The sequence below is a fragment of the Tiliqua scincoides genome, chromosome 1, assembly GCF_035046505.1.
Source record: "Tiliqua scincoides isolate rTilSci1 chromosome 1, rTilSci1.hap2, whole genome shotgun sequence".
Taxonomy (NCBI): Eukaryota; Metazoa; Chordata; class Lepidosauria; order Squamata; family Scincidae; genus Tiliqua; species Tiliqua scincoides.
In genome coordinates this window covers 239515203-239535177 of record NC_089821.1, presented here as the reverse complement: position 1 = coordinate 239535177, position 19975 = coordinate 239515203, and the positions used below count along the sequence as shown (strand labels likewise).

Below are 19975 nucleotides of genomic sequence, written 5' to 3'. Positions count from 1 at the left end.
CTTCAGTTCAGCAGATCTTCCCTTCATCCTGTCACAGGTGTGATGCTTTAACGCTTGCCAATGTTCCCAGTTCCCCTCTCCTTGGTTGAATCCTAGCCCTTATAGACTAATTGTGAAAAACACTATGGCAGTTGGCCCCAAAGTCAAACAGGCAACTGACAGTTCAATCCTATTGGATTTCTCTTCTAGTGAACACACATTTTGCCAGTGCTAGTTGCTGCGAAGTGTCCATAAAGTGTGCTCTGGCAGCACCAGCAGAAAGACTGTAGCCTTCCCATGAGTGTTGATGGATCACCAGCCACCCACTGAGGAAGGTACGGTGGCAGCGATGGGGAGAGAGCAGGTGGAGGGTAGAATGGGAAGCAACGAGGTGAGGATGGATGAACTGGGCCTGCAAAGGGGGCAGGTTTAGCAGTAGCAGTGGCCGCCAAGTCCATACTCCCTTCCAGGGTCTGATCTGCCTGCATGGCTTAATGTGGAACTGAGTCAGCTATCAAGCTGATGCAGGTCACAGTTGATATATGTAAGACTGCACTGCATATGAATCTCAAATTACATTGCGTTTTTCAAGGAAAATATTTGCTAGGCTAATCTCATAATTTGTAAAGATCATTTCAAATGTTTGGGTTCTAATAGATTGCTGGGCATTCTTCAGGCTGTCAATCAGTAGGTTCCATGATATTTGGGTTCAGCATGATCAGTATTGTTCAAGATGTGCTCCATGGCTAAAATATCTTTTAAAAATCCCCTTGAAAGATCAGATATGGTTTATCAGGGGCATTCTCTGCCTTATGGCTTCAGTCTAGATCCTCAAAAAGTCATATCTCTGGAGGTTTAAGATACTGGTTATTTTAAAACCAGTAGGAATTGCACCTTTAGATTCACAGCACAAGAGTAAGAGAGGATCAGCTTTATTGTCCCTGTTTCCTAGGAGCAAGGTCTAAACCTTTGAACCCAATTTTAACTGGCTTTACTTGTGCTTTTGATAATCTATCTTTTAGAACAAGTCAGAGACAGTAGCTTCCTTTGCCTGAGCAGTTTCAAAGACTAAGCACAAGCTCTTTCAAGGATATAATGTACGGGAGTACTTATCATAACAGCCTCTCTCACTGATATGATTGTTTCCCATCAGCTGACATTTTGAATTACTCTGTAACCTTCTAGGTCAATTTTATTTCAGTCTTTGCCTTTTTATCTTCTTAACACTGACTGACTTGCAATTTGATGAGCCATACCAGTACAAGCATTCATGCAGAGAGTTGTAAATAAATAAAATCCATTTGGTGTGCTATTTAACCTGAAACTAGTTTCTTTTAGGCAGCATTCAGCCTAAATGTAGGCATGGCTCCATTCTAAAGTACAAAGACAAGCATTAGCAAATTGATTTCTCAATTACCTGATATTCAAACCATCCCAGGAACAATGACTTCTCAATTTGCAGCAGAAATAAAATGAGAGGAAAAAAGGGGGTACTGATCACCTATCAGTTAGGCCCACATACCTCCTATGTTATTTATATGAAATGCTGTTAACTGATGGTGTTTCTCTTTACCAGTGCTGGGCTACAAAACCACCCCTTGAAGAGAATTGGGCTCATACTCTCTAGCAAAGCTTATGTTAACTAACAGTCCAATACTTCTTCCTTGGTATTTGCTGCCAGCCTGGGAAATAGATCCAATATACAGAAAGATGCCAAACCTGATAGTCTGTGTTAAACAGACATGAACTATACAGTATAGTTCACTTGATCTACAAAGAACAGAAAACCAAGAGCCACAGGGACTGTGCTGATTGCTATGATAAATCACCACAAGTCCAGAGTGAAGACCATTAATGAACAGGCTACAAAGCCAGTGGAGTTTGAGTTAATTCTAACTTCTCTTTTGTGGTTCTTTGCCCTCAACATCATTCTATTTTAGCACTACAATGCTAAACCAACCACGGGATAAATAACTGTCTGGAGAAACCTAAACAAGAGGTAGTTAAGCATATAATAGTTCAATGATAGCTGAAAGAGTGATCTGAGAGGTCTGTATTCAAATCCCTAATCAGCTTGGCCCAATTGTGTGACCTTGGGGTAAGCCTTAGTGTTTCTCTGTTACATGGGAATACTGGTAACCTTCCTCACAGGCTGCTGTGAGTGTAAACATACCAAAACCGTCAATCACTTTACATTACAAGTATTATTATATATGACAAAGAGCTTAGTCATCCATCTTTTCTTTGCATTCCCAAAAATGCCCATAAAACAGTTGCATATGCAACAGTCCACCATTGATTAAAATGCTACATAAAATAAACTTTACTTATGGTGTTGATGTAAGAGACATAACACACCCTAAGCCTCTTGTACTCAATATTAGTATTTATCACTTAGTAAAGCAACTGCCAGTTCGACTGTCTGAGTCAAACATGGCTGGAGTGAGGCTTCATGCTATCTAACAACAAAGAAATATTCCACATTCATTCGGCATTCCAAATGTTCAGTCTGCCGCACCAACACTAACCAAGTCACCTCCAGCTGTTAGCATTAGATGTTGACACACTGAGATCTGGTCACACCCACATTCGCAGACCCTGATTTAGAACACGCCAATCTCATTTGGGTTTAAAAAACAAAACACAATAAAAAGACACAGCACAGTCAAAGTGGAACATTGGAGGATTCCCATCTTCCACCTGCCTCCCTTGGCACTCAAGCCAACTTTTTATTTATAACCCGAGCAGAAGGAGCACCCTGGAGAGAATGCAGGAAGGAGGATGAAAGGAGCAGTGAAAGGACAAGAGCGAGAAATAGGTTGGAGGGGAAAGGAAGAAGCAATAAATAGCAGAGGTCAGTGAAGCAGCAGGTTAAACCCAATACTTTGGAAGGTCTAAGTTCAATGACCTCCTATGCATCCAGCTGTAGTTGAGGCTTACAATGGGTTGTAGGCTCCCGATGCTGGAAAGGGGTTATGTACCAAGCATATCAGTACAGTACTATACACGTATAGGAAGGGAGATGGTATCTGCCCTCTCCCACCCACCCCCATTGCCCCGATCATATAGGAGCCAATCATAGTGCTGCTGTTAGCCCAGCACAGCTGGCGAAAAGCTCTCGAGTGACAGCTCACCATCACTCATCTTCACAACCCGATCCAAAGGAAAATCCCTGAAGTTTGGCGGGGAGGGGGAGGGAAGAGGGGCCGAGAGGACGGCATGGGTCCGGTTGCTGCCCTCTGTGCCCGCCTCCTTCGGGCCTGCTTCCCAGAAGCATTTGGTGCATTTTCTAAAGGCTGCAGAGAAATCTTCTGCTGCTGGGAGAGAAACTTGGTGCCTGGAAAGGCTCTCGCCCTGCTCCTCCCTGCCTGCATTTTACTGCACAGGGAAGGGGACTGACTGCAGCATCGCAGACCATCATCAACACCATCACCATCGCGATCACACCACCCCGAGAAAGCCACAAAGAAACACCCCCTCCCCTTGCCATTTTGCCTCATATACATGTATGCAGACACGTATGTATTGACACGCACAGCCTGATCCGGGCTCACTCGGGTGCCTGCCTGATGGCGACCGAAGCATCTCCCCCTCCCTTCCCTTGACATTGTGCAGGAGAATCCAGGAACCTGCAAGGAGATGCCGCGCAGCTGGACCAGTTTGGGGGGGGGGGGTCGCGAAACGGTGAATGAATGTCATTGTGTTGGGCTCCGGAGGGAGGGAGGAGAACGGGAGCCTCGTCGAGCACAAGCAGCAAGGGCAGCAGCTCTTGGGCTTGAGACGGTCCCGGCTGGGAGCCTGCCGCAGGGCTCTACAGAAGGGGCACGGGGAGGGGAAGCCACGCAGAGGCAGCAGCGCAGGCTCCTTTGGCGGGACTCCTGGCTGCCGCTCCTGCCATTGTTCTCTACCTGGAGGCGGCGAGAGAGAGAGACCGACCCGCAGCAGCTCCCCTGGGAGTAAACAGGCACCGCACTGCAAGGAGGGGGGAGGCGGGAGCCAGCCAGTCAGAGCCCTGCCCCAGGGACACCCCCGAGGGACCCGGCAACTTGCCAGCCAGGCTGCCCTGGAAACAGGCTCCTGGAGCTGCTATGGCTGCGAGCGGAGGGGAGACCTGGGAGGCATCGCAGTGCCGCTGAGACTCACCCCCGAGCCAAACGCCGACCGGCTCCTCCTGGCCTCTCTGCTGCGCTCGGAGCGGACGCCCCTTTTCCAAGCAGGGGGGAAGGTCTCCCAAGCAGCCTACCAGCCTCTCCTTTTCTCCTTGGCTCGCGCCGCCCAGGCTGAAGAGATAAGGCGGGGGCAGTGGATGAGTGAGAGGAGGCGTGGCCTGCTGGAGCCCGGGGAAAAGGGCGGGGACAAGACGGTGCTGCTTCTCTCCCCATCGCCTTCTGCGCATGTGCGCTCTCCTGGAAGGAAGGAAGGAAGGTTGCTTTACCTTCGCATCTCTGGCGCGCGCCTGCGTGTTGCAGTCACGGCTGGGTCCCGGGAGCCTATGAGTGACAGGTGGGCTGGGTCGGTCGGTCTCGTGCGTTCGGTTCGCTTTGCTCGGCTCAAGGGCGTTCTGTGTTGGGGGGGCCGGTGGGGGTGATGTGAAGAACCAGGGTGGCTGCCTAGGCCAGCTCTTTGCTCACGTGCAGGCAGCCCGCTGCTCTGCTTGCTCACTCGGAAGTGAGCCCTGCAGGCCTCCAAAGGACTTACTCCTCGGTTTATAGCCGTGCAGCAGAGCTACTCCGAAGTAGTATCCTCTTAGTATCCTCAGGATTTACTCCTTAAGTGTGCACACGGGGGTGCACCTCAGGGCTCTCGCAATGCCACCCTGTGAGTAAGTGGCCCTTAGGTGTTCAAGGCTGCCACACTTACCTGGGTGTAAGTCCTGTGGACTATAATGGGACTTACTTCTGAGTAGACATGCATAGCATTGGACTCTAAACCCCATTAAGCTCGGCAGGACTTCTTTCCAATTAACAGCATAACACTATGCCTGTTCCACTATAGGCAGTGGGACCTTCTCCCAGGAAAGTGTGGCTAGAATTGCAACCTTAGGCTACAATCCTATCCACACTTACCTGGGAGTAAGCCCTGTTGACTTTAACGGAACTTACTTCTGAGTAGACAAACGTAGGATTTGGCTCTTAGTAGGAAGCAAACTGTCTTGAACAGTGTGGGGCTTCCTGCCCAGCCCAATGGATTGGCCTACTGTCTTCTGGGAGGTGTACTCTCAAGTTCATGTGTTTAAGATTTACACCTTATCTTGAGTACACCTCCCAAGTGAAATGGGAGGTGAAATACACCTGAAATGGGCCTTGTGTTCATATCTGTTATTGCAGATATTGCAGATGCAGGGAGCATCATGTGGCTCTCATTTCAGAACACTGATTCCACATGTTCAGGGCCTCCAGACAGAGGCACAAGGGTGGGGAGAATACTTAGCCTTCCTACAACACAGTAAACCACAATGAAAAGTTCAGGGCAAGGCAAGTGGGGACAAGATGGTGGTAGCAAAGAAAAGTTACTGTTTTTCTTTATTTCCTAAAAAAATGGGAGGTCTTTATGGGGTTGTCAGAAAGGCTGTCTGGATAGCAAGTGTAACATGAACTTTCAAAGAAAAGGTTTGGTAAAAAAAAAAATTGAGATGCCTTCCTAGTCCTCTTCCATCTCCTTCCTAGTCCTCCTGATGACTTCCTCCATCAGGCCCCTCCAGTAGACCAGGAGGAACACACGGTCAGCCGCTGTGACGTGTTTGCACAACATTTCGCAGATAAAATTGATCATATTCATCACAACTTGGATGCCACATTGACAGTGTCTGATGATGTCCCCTTGGCAACTGCTTGTCCGGTGTTGTGGGATTCTTTTCAGCTTCTACAGCCTGAGGATGTGGACAGACTCCTTTGGAGTGTGAGGCCATCTGCCTGCCTGCTTGACGCTTGCCCAGCTTGGCTGATAAGAGCTGCCCGGGTTGGACTGGCTGAGTGGACAGGGAGGGTGGTCAACCCTTCCTTGATGGAGGGGACGTTACCATGTGCTTTGAAGTGGGCAGTGGTTCACCCCCTCCTGAAGAGGTCCTCCCTGGATTCCACTGTATTAGACAACTACCGGCCAGTCTCCAACATCCCGTTTCTGGGCAAGGTAATTGAGCCGGTGGTGGCGTCTCAACTGCAGGGGGTCTTGGATGAAGCAGATTATCTGGATCTTTTTCAGTCTGGTTTCAGACCGGGCTTTGGGAAGGAAACTGTCTTGGTCGCCTTGGTGGATGACCTACGCCAGGGACTGGACAGGTCCTGCTGGACCTCTCAGCGGGTTTCGATACCATCGACCATGGTATCCTTCTGGGCCGATTGGCCGAGTTGGGAGTTGGAGGCACTGTTTTGCTATTTAACATCTACATGAAACCACTGGGAGAGGTCATCCGGGGTTTTGGAGTGGGGTGCCATCAATATGCTGATGACACCCAGCTCTATCTCTACTTTCCTCCAGACTCCAGGGTGGCGGTTGAGGGCCTGGAGCACTGTCTGGAGGTAGGGAGGATCTGGATGGGGGCTAACAAGCTGAAATTAAATTCGGATAAGACAGAGGCTCTCCTGGTTCGGAAATCCTCGATGCAGGTGCTGGACTATCGGCTTGCTCTGAATGGGGTTGCACTCCCCCTGAAGGAACAGGTCTGCAGCTTGGGGGTCCACCTGGACTCGCAGCTGATCCTGGATTCCCAGGTGGCGGCTGTGGCTAGGGGGCCTTTGCTCAGCTTCGGCTGGTGCACCAGCTGCGGCCATACTTGGATCATGCAGACCTGGCCACGGTGATCCATGCCACGGTGACATCGAGGTTAAATTATTGTAACACGCTCTATGTGGGGCTTCCCTTGAAGATGGTTAGGAAACTGCAACTAGTGCAGAATGCGGCGGCCCATGTAATTACTGGAGGTAGACGGTTTGACTCTGTCATTCAGCTTCTCCAGCGGCTGCATTGGCTGCACATTCGTTTCCGGGCCCAATTCAAGGTGCTGGTTTTGACCTTTCAAGCCCTATACTGCTCTGGGCCAGGGTATCTTAGAGATTGCCTACTCCCGTACAATCCAGCTCGTCCTCTTAGGTCATCAGAGAAGGCCTTTTTATAAGTGCCGCCACCTAGGGAGGTACGTGGGGAGGTGGCAAGAAATAGGGCCTTCTCAGTAGTGGCACCAACACTATGGAATTCCCTTCCCCTTGACTTAAGAACTGTTCCCTCTCGAAACTTTTTGGCGAGGCCTGAAGACCCTTCTGTTTAGACCAGCCTTCTGAGTTCCTGGCCTTTTTAAACATCTTTTAATGTCTTTTTAAATACCTGGTTACAGGCCTGATTCTTTTATGATTTGCTGCTCTGTGCTCTTTTTACCTGACTACTTTTTTATCTGACTACTGTTTTTAATATGTTGTTTAATATGTTGTTTAATATGTTTTAATGTTGTTAATATGCTTTCATCTGATTTTAAATGATGTTTTTTAATTTGTTTTAACCTTGTTGTAAGCCGCCTTGAGTCCTTCTGGGGAGGAAAGTGGGGTAGAAATAAAGTTAATAATAATAATAATTAATTAATAGTCAATAGCACTTTATTTTTTGAATATTTGGTGTGACAATTTGTTTCTTGTTAGTTGGCCCTGTATTAGCATTTGAGAGGGCTGTTGTAGGTCTGCACTGGGATCATGAAGCAATAAGAGGCAATCTCCTCCTTAAATGAATTGCAGTATCAACCTGAGCATGCATACTCTGAGTTACTTTGTATTAAGGGTATTTAGGGTTACTCATGTGTAGGTCACACTCAGATGCATGCTTTGGGAGCAATGGGGTATGCCATTGAATTCAGTGGGGGCTGATATATGAAAGATATAGGATTGTACCAGGCATCAACTTGAACTCAAAATATCTTGTATTTACAATTGTTTACACAGCCACTTTAACTTAGATGCTTTACCGTTTTTGTTGTGCTTAACCTTGCAAAATGGCCAATATTTAACCTTGTGAAATAGCCAATTAATAGTCCCTCTTGTCAGATAGGGAGCTAACAGCTCAATCCTATACATGTCTATTCATGGAATTTCAGTGAGGCCTATTCTCAGGTGTGTATAGGATTGCAGCATAAGATTGCAGCTTGAGAAAATAGTTTGGTTTATCTTGCTTTTGTAGACATCTTGATCTTATTTCAGTGCTTAATAATAGCAATTTTAGGGATCTGCCAGTGGATGAAAACTTCTGTTAATTCTCTGCTGAATCCACTGCCAGCACTGAGTTCTGATTCAGTACTTGAGATCCATGGGCGTAGTTTCACAAATACAGTCTTCAATCATCACATCTGAGCACTGAATTTTTCACATGATAGTACAAGTACATCTTATAATGGCAAGGTTACTTTGGACTATAATTCAGTAATGTATTGTACTGATGCAAACTAGAGCTTCAGCATTTTGATGGTATTTCTGTGCTCACTTACCTGGGACTAAACACCAAGCTTACTTTTGAGTTCATATGATTAGGATTGTAGTGGTAGGTGATTGATTAGATTCATTAGGTTGATTAGACTGTAGATTGATTTAAAAGGCAGTTCTGATTGACTGGGCAGCATATTAAAAATTAACCTTTTTAAAGCAGAAATACTTACAGATGCCTGGGTGATAGATGGCTTTTTAGGCAAGATATTCCGCCTTCATTGTGTGAGAGAAGGGGGAATGCCTTGTTAAGAAACCACCTATACATTTGTAAGTACTCTGAGATGAGTTAGTGCTTTTTCTGAGATGGTTCCTGCTGTGACAAAAGTGTGCATCATTTAAAAACAAGAGTGCTTTTTTCCCCCTTCAGAATGATTGTTTTGTTGATGTGTAAATTCACGCAGAAGTAATCTATTAAAATGTGTGATTAGTCTGCCAGGATTTTCTTTAATCAAATGACAGCTCTACATTATAAATATAGCCTAAGCGAACATACGCAGAAGAATTGTTCAACAAACTGTTCTGGATAGTCTTGGAATTTGTACTTTTACAAATCCACTAATTTGCAGCAGTGAATTGGAAACAGAGTGTTTTGCAGTCTCCTACTTGAGTTAATAGCAGCTGAGTAGATGCTGATTCCTCTGTGTGTGTGTGTGTGTGTGTGTGTGTGTACCAATGTCACTTGGTGTCATTGGCCTAAAACTGTATCTTGCATGGATTGAAAGTTAATTTGGTTGATATTGCAGTTCTTGGCTTCTTTATAAAATGTGAACATATATGCTGGTTTTTTATAGTACAGTTTTGGGCATGTCTGCTTGGAAGAAATCCCCATTGAGTGTAATGGGACTTACTCTCAGGTAAGTGATCCACTTAAAGATGACACAGGGATCCACTTAAAGATGACATAGGACTCACCTAGCTTTATGAGCAAAAAAATAAAGTGCTTCACTTTATCAGCTACTCAAGGTTGTTTTTATCCCTTTTACTGTCAAGGAGGGAGGAGAAGAACTTACTCCACATTTATTGGATCAGGACAATCAGATTGGGACCATTCTGCTGGAGATTTAAATGACACTCCGTCTACCTGGACACCTAGAAACTATTTAATTATACCACTAGTTCAGTGTTTCTCAGTGTTTGTCCTCCACTGTACCACTTTGCATGGTCTGCCTGTTGGAACTACTACCGGAAGTAACTGTTGATGACATTGCCAGTTACTTTTGAATTGGGAGGCTGGATGCAATGCGACAAATGATAGGGCTCAGGGCAGATGGGAGGGCATTTTGAGCTTGTGAAAAGTACACGCTGAAGCTCTGCCCTCCAAGCAAAGCCTCTTACTGCTGCTTGTCACATTGCATTGCTGCTCTTGCTGCCAGGCAGTGGGGATCTGGGCATCCTGTACGTACCACAAGACACCACCTTGAGTACAACAAGGGGTTGAGAAACACTGCCCTAGGTGGTTTCACTGAAGCTTCCTACTCACAGAGGTGCTAAAGCACTGAGTTACTTGAGTAGCAAAGGGCTTCTTAAAAAAAAATAAATCTTATAACTAAGAGCAGGTACGGAAAATACTTGACATTTCTTAGGTACCAGTATCTGGGAGCAAGCCACTTAGCATTTAGTTTCCAGGGCTACACAGTGTTTTGAATTATGAGGCAACCACATGCTTGCATTTTTTCCAACCAGTCTGTAATATTTTTTAGCCAACCCTCTGAGAAAGGGGCAAGGAATGAGAAGTGGGTGTTGTGCAAGTGTGTTGGGTGAGTCTATTTTGAGTGACTTCTTGTTACATTAGCTGGAATTCAACTTTCAAGAATTGTTCTGGGTTTCCTGGGGGGGGGGGAGAGGGAATCCGACTAAGGCCACAATCCTAACCAACTTTCCAGCACTGACATAAGGGCAATGCAACTTCAAGGTAAGGGAACAAACACTGCCTTACCTTGAGGAGGCCTCCGTGACTTCCCCCCAACAGTCGGATGCAGCACATGCCCCACTGGCAAAGCAATGCCAGTGCTGGAAAGTTGGTTAGGATTGCGCCCTTAGATTCACAATGCTGGCACTTTAAACCCTTGGGAGAGGGCAGTGTGGAAATGTGTCACATGGCACTTGAAAGGTTGCAGTGGCAAATGCTGGATTCTGATTGGTAAAAGACTCTTGGGTGTCCCTTGAGACTCCAGAGTGGGAGTCAAGAGTGGGATAGTTCTCTCTGAGATGCTAAATCTTTGTAATGTTCCTCCATACAGACAGTTTTTTTGCATGTGGAAATGAACTGGCAGACTAGGTCAGCCATTCTCATAGGAGCCATATGGCCCGTGGGCAACCTTGGGCGCATTTGAAGTGGGCCACAGACTGAAATAATAAATAATTTAACGTTTATCCATGTTATATCCTTGTTTGACAGGTGGGGTGGGGGACTCTGGGGCCTGAGAAGAGCTGCTAAGGGGCCTTAGTCCTAGAAAGGTTGAGAATGGCTGGTGGTGACTAGAATTCTTCTCCCTGACATTTAGGTTTTTTTATGTTTTTGTAACATAAACATTCACTTCTGTGATCTGCAACCTGAAGTGTTGCAGCCCAGAAATGGGTTTACAGAGGGTAGTGGTTTGATTGGCTTAAGTGTGGAATGTTTACTTTAGCTGATAGTTGTGTATTTAGTGAAATAAAAAGGTGGAACTTGCTTCAGAGTGAAGGAGTGGTTGTATGCAGAAGACCTCCAGTGAACAGGAACATTTCCTTTTCCTTTGCACTTCTGTTGCTTAAGCAGAGATCCTCAATGTTAGCATGTCCATTCAAATGACCCCTGGGGGAAGAAATAGCCATGCTGCAAAGCTGTAGATATAGCTGTGTTATTGTGAATATCACTGGGTCAGAAACCCCTTTTTGGCATGTTGCCTTTATACTGAATACAGATTGGTTCTTGGTTTAGTGCTTATTTTTGATCAGTGGCTTTGATCAGAAGGAAGAAGATGTCAGCATCAGCCTGAAAATTGGTGTATCATGAATTATTGAACTATGAAAAGAGTATAAATATCAAACAAGAATGCCCCTCTCCTTGCCTGTCATGGGCATTGCCCAATTCTTCTTGTGTTCCAGCTGGACTGCCTTAGGAAGTCTTTTGGGGAGCCATTCTCAAAACTGAAAAATGATTGCTGGGAGATAATAGGGCAAAGGAGAACTTTTTTTTCAAACGCATCTTTGGAATGCAGATAATGGTGGTACTTAAAGTTACAAAGTTATTTACCTCCTTCTTAGTGGTCACTGCTTGAGCAAAGTGGTTACTTTGTGGTTATTGCTCTGGGTGTGCCAAAAGCTTTCTATTTCCTTGTGGGTCATTTTGAGCCAGAAGATTTTACACCATGGAATTTAATCCTTTGGTATCTTTTAGAACTTTTATTATATAAAGCAAATTGCGCAACCAAAATACAATGTGCAAATATCAATGTTTCTCATGTTTTCCTCATTCATTCCCAATTTAGAATACTGTACTATGTTTTGTAGCCCTATTTTAAGAAAAAATTCAGAAAAGGAACTTTGTTGCTATATCCAAGAATAGCAATATTGTAAAATATATAGTTGTATGTTGTAACTGTATATACGTAGTTAACTGTGAAAAAAATTAATCTGAAGCAAAGCTTTGGTGGTGTAACAGTTTTTGCTGAAGACACATTCTCTATATTGTTGAAAGTAATACCTGTGTATGGTCCACTGAAAATGTCTGTTGCCTATTCCAGAAATAACACTAGCCAGTACCCAATTTTGAACTTGGTTTTAAAAAGTTATTAACTTTGTTGACTACTTTCCAACTTAAGAGTGAAACCAAACCCTGACCAATGTACAAATCAGTCATATAAACAAACCTATAGGAAGGCTTTTGAAATCCTGTAACTAATTTTTTTTTCTAGCCTACCTTGAAACATAGCAACAAAGAAATTTGCCTCCTTCGGTTATTATTAATAGTTCTAAAGTGAACTTCTTGTATAGCTGTCAAATGGTCTAGTATAGTGTATTAAGATTGTATTCTCTCCTTTTGCAGGTATTCTCAAAATGCTCTCCATTAGTAACTGACAGTTGTTAGGTTAGGAGATTGCTGTACAGAAAGGATCTATGCCCTTGAAAAATAGGAACTGCACTGCAGTGTTTTGTGTTTTTTAAAATGTGGTTCCACTGTGTTGCATGACTCTGCTAAGTTGCACTGACTCTGATTTAAAGAGGGAATGTTGCTGTGCTTTTGTCAAGAATACAATGCGTGCTTTGAGGGCTTTCTGGACCAGTGTAATCCCCCCCCCCCCGAATGTGTCTTTAGGATTGAGTTTGCTATGTCTTTATAAATGGACACACATACAACAACTCTGCAACTGTCAATAATCCTGTCTTGTTTCTCTGTCCAGGGTTTGTTTCCAAAATCCCAATGGCTCTTTTGAAAAGGTACCCAGGGTTATTCCTGACCCAAATAAGCAGAGCAACCAATCAGCGAAATTTCAGGTAATTTGTTCCCATGCTCCCAATGGAATGCAGCACAGAAGGTGCCTTTATTCTTGTGTATATTTCTTAAAGGAATATCAACCAACTCTGTGAAGAAAATCTGGTGCTTCAGTGTATTTCTCTCTCTCTTATTCTCTCCAGAAGCAAAATTACTAGATTACATGTTCCATGTATTTTCTACCTTCTGTCCTTCCCTTAACCATTCCTATGCCATTCTAGTCTGTAAGATTCCAGTTGAGCACTGAATCAATTTCAATTTAGCAGCTAATTCTATTTGCACAAATAGATATAATACAATTTGTGCAATTTATATTGTACAAATATAATAATTCTGGACTTGCTGCTTCAACTGTACCATTGACAGTCTGTCAAGATCAGGATGTAACAGATACCCAATTATTGGCTGGTACATTCAAGATGTCCCTCTGATAGCCTGATGCTTGATAGCGTTACACTTTTGAGGTTTAATTAGATGTCTTTTTGAGATGAGTTTTTCTGGTTGCTCAATTTCTGTACAATATGACAAGATATACTAATGACTGGGAATTGTGACGTGATAATTGTGGAAGACCAAAAGTTACACAAGCTTCAATTTGCTGTAGTCTTGTAAAACTTTTTTAAAAATATCCTTCTCCTCCCTGCTACTGTACCACTTTTTCACAAGTTTACTAGGGCACTGTCACAATGTTGCTCTACTTCAGGGCTGGGAAAAGCAACTGCCTCCTTGCTCTGTCTGACCCACAGAAGGAGCATTGCTGCAGTGCTGAGAAGGTGTTGCCAATCAGTACTCTCACCGGACAAAAAGGCCTGCAGCGAACACTTTCTGCAGCCAATGATATTTCTAATTTGGTACCTGTCATAATATATAGCCACTTGCTAAATTTTACTTTTGTAATAAAAATTGACCTTGCTTGAGCCTGTTGAAAAGCAGTTTAACAAGCAGAAATTTTGCAGGTGAAGCTTTTTCCTAGCATTGAGCTAAAGTGATAGAAAAAAATATTGTGCAAATCAACCTGCATTATCTAGCTGGTGCTAAGAGCACTGAAGTAGAACCAGCAAAAGCAGTCGGCAACTTTAAAAAATGCATGTAAATGTATCTACAGGAATGTTTATATTTCTGGTTGCTGACCTGTTCTCTTTTTATCTGAGCAAAAACAACTCTTGGAGAACTGAATTCTCTTGAAGGCTAGAGAATGTTGTAGGCATTTATCTTAATTTCTTCTACAGTCTGTATATAGGGTCCCCTGGAGAGAAAGGTAGGGTGAAAATAAAATCAATCAGTAGAGGATTCAACTTTGTAGTTTCATTTTACTTAAGTGGAAGCAAAGGTATTCCCCATGTGAGATGCTGAAGACTCTCTTGTGGTACAAGAAGTCCAAAATTAGTTCCAATATACAAACTTTACTGCTTGTAGCCAAAGGCTACCGTACGGCAAAGGCAAATGACCAACCTAGATAATCTAGTACAGTGGTTCTCAAACTTTTAGCACTGGGACCCACTTTTTAGATTGAAAATCTGTCAGGACCCACTGGAAGTGATGTCGTGACCGGAAGTGGCATCATCAAACGGGAAAATTTTTAACAATTCTAGGCTGCAATCCTACCCACACTTACCTAGGAGTAAGTACCATTTACTATTATTGGTAAAAGCATATACATAGTAGCCTGTTAAAAATACAGAGATGTAACATTTCCCCAGATGCAGTCACATACCAAGGTAGCATAATCTAATATATTAAAAATAAAATATTGAAATGAATGGGGACCCACCTGAAATTGGCTCACAACCCACCTAGTGGGTCCTGACCCACAGTTTGAGAAACACTGATCTAGTACATACAAAAAAGAACTTTTCAGAACAAAAGAACAAATAAAATAAATTTTCTCCCATTTTTACTAGAGTTAAAACAAAATACAGAGTTCTTTTGTGGTAAACACAGTGTTGCATCACTGTCTCCTGTTAAACTGGATTGGGTGTGGTAAAAGCATAAACACCCAGTAAGCATGAGCTGGATATGGGACAAAATGGTTGGGATTGCTACTAGGAGAAGCAGGAACAGAAATATGCTGTGGTATCTCTCTGTAAGTTTGGAAAGTTTCTGCAAGTTTCTCTCTCTTTCCTTTGGGAAGTTGGGGTGAAAGGTGAGAGTCTTCTAGCTATAAATCTGACTTTATCCATGGAAGTGTGCTGGTTCAGTCAGATACATGTAAATTCATTGAAATGAGTCAAATTTGTAGGCATATAAGTGACGTGAGAAATACAACCTTTCATAAATCTCGAGGTGCCAATGTTGCTTGAAATGGATTTGAAGATTTGGCCTGTCTATCTGTAGGGTTCAAGTCTGTTTTTTTCCCTACCTTTCCATATCCTGCTCTTTTAAAAACAGGCAAGTTCAGTTCCTGGCATCTCCAATGAAAAGAAAGCAGAGCTGGAAAAAATCTCTGCCTGAGACCTTGTAAAGCCACTGCCATTTTGGCAAACTTGGATCAATGGGTTGACTCAATATGTCAGCTTCATCTGTACGTAAAGATGCCTTTAAGTTCAAATGGGTACAGGTGTGGTATTTAGTGTACTGCTCCTTGTGAGAGGAACAAGTTGTGTCCCAAATACTTGAAGTTCAAGAGGGTACAAAGACCCTTGACTTCTGACACTTGTGGTTCCTTTGAATAATGAATACTTTGTAGACTGAGAGTGCTTCTGAAAAAAAACTGGCTCTTCATCAGGAAGTTTTTGAGTAGTCAATGTGAACAAAAAGGGTAACCACCCATAGGCCCCAGTTTGGCAATTGGAGCTGTGGACACTAAGGTCAGACTGGCTGCTGTTGCAGATCTTAGTTTGTAAGTGGCAACACTTCTTGAGGTTTGGTACATAAGCAAGTGTGGTTTTCCAGGACCAAAGTATTTTCTGCTATCATCTTTAAGAATGTGATTCTTCATTAATACAAGATAACCAATATTTAGAGAGATTTTAAATCTATGGCTCTTTGCTGTGTGACCTTAAAAAATGTTCCTGGTTTGCATATCTCCCTTTTATGCAGGGTAAATGGGCAGGAGGTATGTCTAAAATTGGTTTCATAGTTGTTTTCTCAGGTCAAGAAAATAATTGTCCATGCATCTCCTTATGGAAGATAAACAAACTGATGGTCCAGCCTGCAGTATTCAATGTCATCCTCAGTCCTAGGGGAGACACTTCAGAAAAGAGAAAGCAACAGTATGGCAAGATGAGCGCAGGGTCTAGTTGACTCTGGATGAGTCAGCAGCCCCCTTGCAGTGCTGAGTTATGCCAGAAGCTTCTGAGGTGGTAGAAGAGTCCAAAACTGCTTAAAAAAATAGGGGAGCATTGGGTATTTTCACCATGAATATGGTCATGTGTGCCTGTGCCACAAGTATTGGCTAGCAATTAGCTATCCCAGTGTTTCCCTCTGCTTTGTCTGAGCTAGGAGAGAATACTGCCACAGACTGGGCACGTTTGGGCATTTGGATTCCCAGCCTTGGATGGGATTGGGGGAAAACTCTTCATCCTTTGCACATTCCCAATGAAAGCTGCCTTTTTACTTTGTTTTAATAGCTACTGATCTGTGAGTTGCTATAAAGAGAAGCAGATAATATATATTTTTGTGGAGTAGATGAAGTGCAGAGGAATTTTCAGGTGTATTCCTGAAATTCTGGGGTTCTTGGAAACTTATTGTCAGTCCTCAGTGGGAAGATCAGTAATCCCAGACAAGGTTCCCTGACAGCTTGCGCACTGCTACAAAATTGCTCCTAGATCACCTAGCTAGAGGTAGAGATGGGAGAAAGTGCTGATAATGAAATAAAAACACATAGCACCTTTTTCAGCACTTCTCATTTTTGTTTTAAAAAAACTGCCCCAAAACCCCTTTTTGTTTATTATTTAATTGGGGTGCATGGGTAATGAGTATGGCTGCATTTGCTGATACTATACCACCTGCCTAGTACACTTTTAAAGCAATACAATTTGTAATTATAATGTAAATTTTGAATAAAAGCACATAATGCCGCTTTCTGCACTTAAAACTTTAGAAGAACACTGAAATCCAAAAAAAAAAAAATTTCTCGCACTTCCAGCTATAGGGAGGTGTTGAGTGTATTCTGTGGTACACTCTTGGTTTGTGCAGGGTCACTTTACATGCCCAACAAGCATGACTAGGGCCCTCCAAGAAAAACAAAATTGTAAGTAACTATTCATACATAAAAACAATTAATGGATGTCCTTAAAAACATATGACTATGTTCATATCTGGCCTAATGGCTAAGAAACTGAGCTGGGAATTGGGACTTCCCTGGTCTGACTCTTCCTCTGTTATGACTCACTGGGTGTTCTTAGACTAGGCACTCCCACTCAGCCTCTCCTGCATCATGGGGGTAATATTTACCTTTCAGGGTGTGTTGCCATGACTACATCATAATACATTTGATGTACTATGGCCATTCAGAAAGTGCAGTACACATGAGACACACACACATTTTATATCTTACTACATACTGGGATTTTAAAAAAATTATATCCTATAATACTAGGATATAAAGTGTGTGTGTTGTGTGTCTAATTTATAACCATTGGAAATTCAGTTCTTTTAATAAAATATTTGTACATGCCCACTTTATAAATGTGGGTCATAAATTAATTGCAGGACAATGAATGCATGTGCTAGAAATGGCAATGTGTGCCAGGATACTTTAAAAAAAAAAATTATTGTGATATATATTTATGTGGAGATGTAATCTGTTTAACAAACTTGACATCTGACCTTGATGTGTTCAGTTTACTCTCACTGGTAATAATACACATTTTTCACTATGAATAAGTGCCTTTGATTCTATCCCAATATGCTTTTTATTGCCGTATATTTGATCACATTTAATGTACTTGGTAGTAAGCCACAGTGCAAGGGCACTTTGTAACAGTTCAGAAGTCACTCTGAGATTCAAACTGGCAAGAGTCCCTGTATATAACTATTTTATTCTTTGAGGAAGGAGATCAAGGTGTTCCCCTTTCCCCAGAAAAGCCTGTCAATGTACAATCTTAGCCAGCAATGTGTGGAATTTATTTAAAAGATTTATATCCCTCCCCTTGTAAATTAGGTGTCCAAGGTGGCATACAGTGTGCAAATACATAGATATATAATAAAATACAGTATAACATGCTCTAAAAGCAGCAAAATAAAAATAATGGAGCAGCACAATATTTAGCCTTCTAGTAGAGAAGCCAATTCCCAATCCTCATTAAGTCCACTATGCACTTGAGCTTTAGAGTCCCTATTGCTTCACTTTTCAACAATGTTTTGTCACTGACTATAGCAACTCTTTCTATAGACCCACCAAATAGTCATCTGCCATGAGCATTCCAGAAGATATTTGACTAATGAGCTCCAAATGTGCTTTTTTATCTCATTGTTTGACAATTCTATAGCTTTATTTGCATGTCATATCTGAGTAATAAGCCACAGTCCCTCTATAGAATCACTTTCAGTCTTTAGGGAAAGAGGGGACAAAAGCCTGCTATTGGTTTCTAATCAGCAGCAGCCGGAATTGTGAGGAAATTGTGACCCTTCTAAAGTTTTCCAAATCCTCTGTAGTGCATGCATGTTCCTCAACAGAGAGGCTGGAATGGAAAACATTTCCTGAAGAAAGGAAGTCACTGTGCTATTTAGTTCTAGTTTCTTAGAACTGCTTTTAATCCCTCATACTATGTACAGGTGGTCTACAGTTTATTGAAATGTCTTTGTTTTACACTATTTTTTTTTAGTTTTAAATAATGTGTTGAATGTAAGATCATTGTAATAGCATCTGCTGAGTACTTTGGTGGTCTTGAACTGGGCTTGTGCCTTTAGTCTTCCCAGAAGGTCTGCCTAGTGTTGAAAAAATATATTTTCTTCAATTGTATGATGTACAGGAAGTAATAATTTTAAACAAATCTTTCTCTCTCTTTCTGTCAGTTCTGAGAAACTATCTGTTAAAGCTGCCTTCCCTGTTTCATGCAAACAATTTGTATTTATTGCCTGGTTGCCATGCCTCTGTCTAGTATTCTTGGTTGTCTGTTTCCAGCATCAGTGGCGTATGCAATGCGATCCAGAAGATGACCCGTGTTCGAGTGGTAGATAACAGTGCCTTGGGGAACACACCATATCACCGGCCACCAAAATGCATCCATGTATACAACAAAACTGGAGTAGGTAAAGTAGGGGACAAAATCCTTTTGGCCATCAAAGGGGAGAAGAAGAAAGCCTTAATCGTTGGCCACAAGATGCCTGGCCCTTGCATGACGCCCAGGTTTGATTCCAACAACGTGGTGCTCATAGAAGATAATGGGAATCCAGTCGGGACAAGGATCAAGACCCCAATCCCCTCTCTGCTGAGGAAGAGGCAAGGAGAATTTTCCAAAATCTTGGCCATTGCCCAAAACTTTGTGTGAAAAATAGGGAATCGTTTTTTTCCACGCTGGCCCCCTCCTAGACTTGAAGAAGAAAAATTTTCAAACATTATCAGGAAAAGTCTTTGCATCTGCTTTTGAACTAAGCAGAAACCCATTCCTGTAGTCCTTTTTGTGACTATTCCGGTAGAGTTTCATTAAAGTTCAGAATGTTGAATATTTTGGTTCATATGATGCTTTTTGGAAGGATATGGGGGAGAATGTGATATGGGGTAAAGAGTTGTATAAGGACGTGAAAGCTGGTGATGATTTGGTATTAATAACTTGTTTTTCTGCTTTCATAAAAAATAATTTATTGAAATTTTGGTACTGGTAAATGAGTCTTTTGAAATCTCAGTCATACAAAAACAAAAGGGGAGATTATTCATCACATAAGCATACTTAAATCATTGTCATAGATTAGGTAATCACAAATAACCCAGTTCTACCAAGTATTCATAGTATGGAATTTTTTATTCTCAATAATATATCATTTCTTCATAAAAGTCATCAGCAGGGATCTGTTTCTGCTGAAAATGTCTTTGTTCTTTCCATCTCTCAACCTCACATATTAAGCCATTCCTGCCCAACATTGCATATATGCAACAGTGATCAAATATGCATACCTG

General features: G+C 42.6%; 2 protein-coding genes across 6 annotated transcripts in view; one reads left to right on the top strand and one right to left on the bottom strand.

Moving 5' to 3' along the window:
- TMEM63B (transmembrane protein 63B) overlaps positions 1-4357 on the bottom strand; it is an 88033-nt gene extending 83676 nt beyond the window's left edge. For 2 of the 3 annotated variants that reach the window (XM_066618602.1, XM_066618604.1), the window contains exon 1: positions 4123-4356. The gene's annotated coding sequence lies outside the window, so the exon portion shown is untranslated. Of the gene's footprint in view, positions 1-4122 lie in introns of all 3 variants that reach the window. The other variant, XM_066618603.1, reaches the window with a different exon arrangement.
- MRPL14 (mitochondrial ribosomal protein L14) lies at positions 4305-19668 on the top strand. 3 transcript variants are annotated; one of them, XM_066618607.1, is made up of 3 exons: positions 4305-4482; positions 12824-12917; positions 18983-19668. In XM_066618607.1, the coding sequence occupies exons 2-3, from the start codon at positions 12844-12846 to the stop codon at positions 19347-19349; spliced, it is 441 nt and encodes a 146-aa protein (XP_066474704.1). In that variant the 5' UTR covers positions 4305-4482; positions 12824-12843; the 3' UTR covers positions 19350-19668. The 3 variants fall into 3 exon arrangements, with proteins under 3 accessions (XP_066474704.1, XP_066474703.1, XP_066474706.1); XM_066618606.1 differs by lacking the exon at positions 4305-4482 and adding an exon at positions 5985-6108; XM_066618609.1 differs by lacking the exon at positions 4305-4482 and adding an exon at positions 9274-9295.
- The last annotated feature ends 307 nt before the right edge of the window (positions 19669-19975 follow it).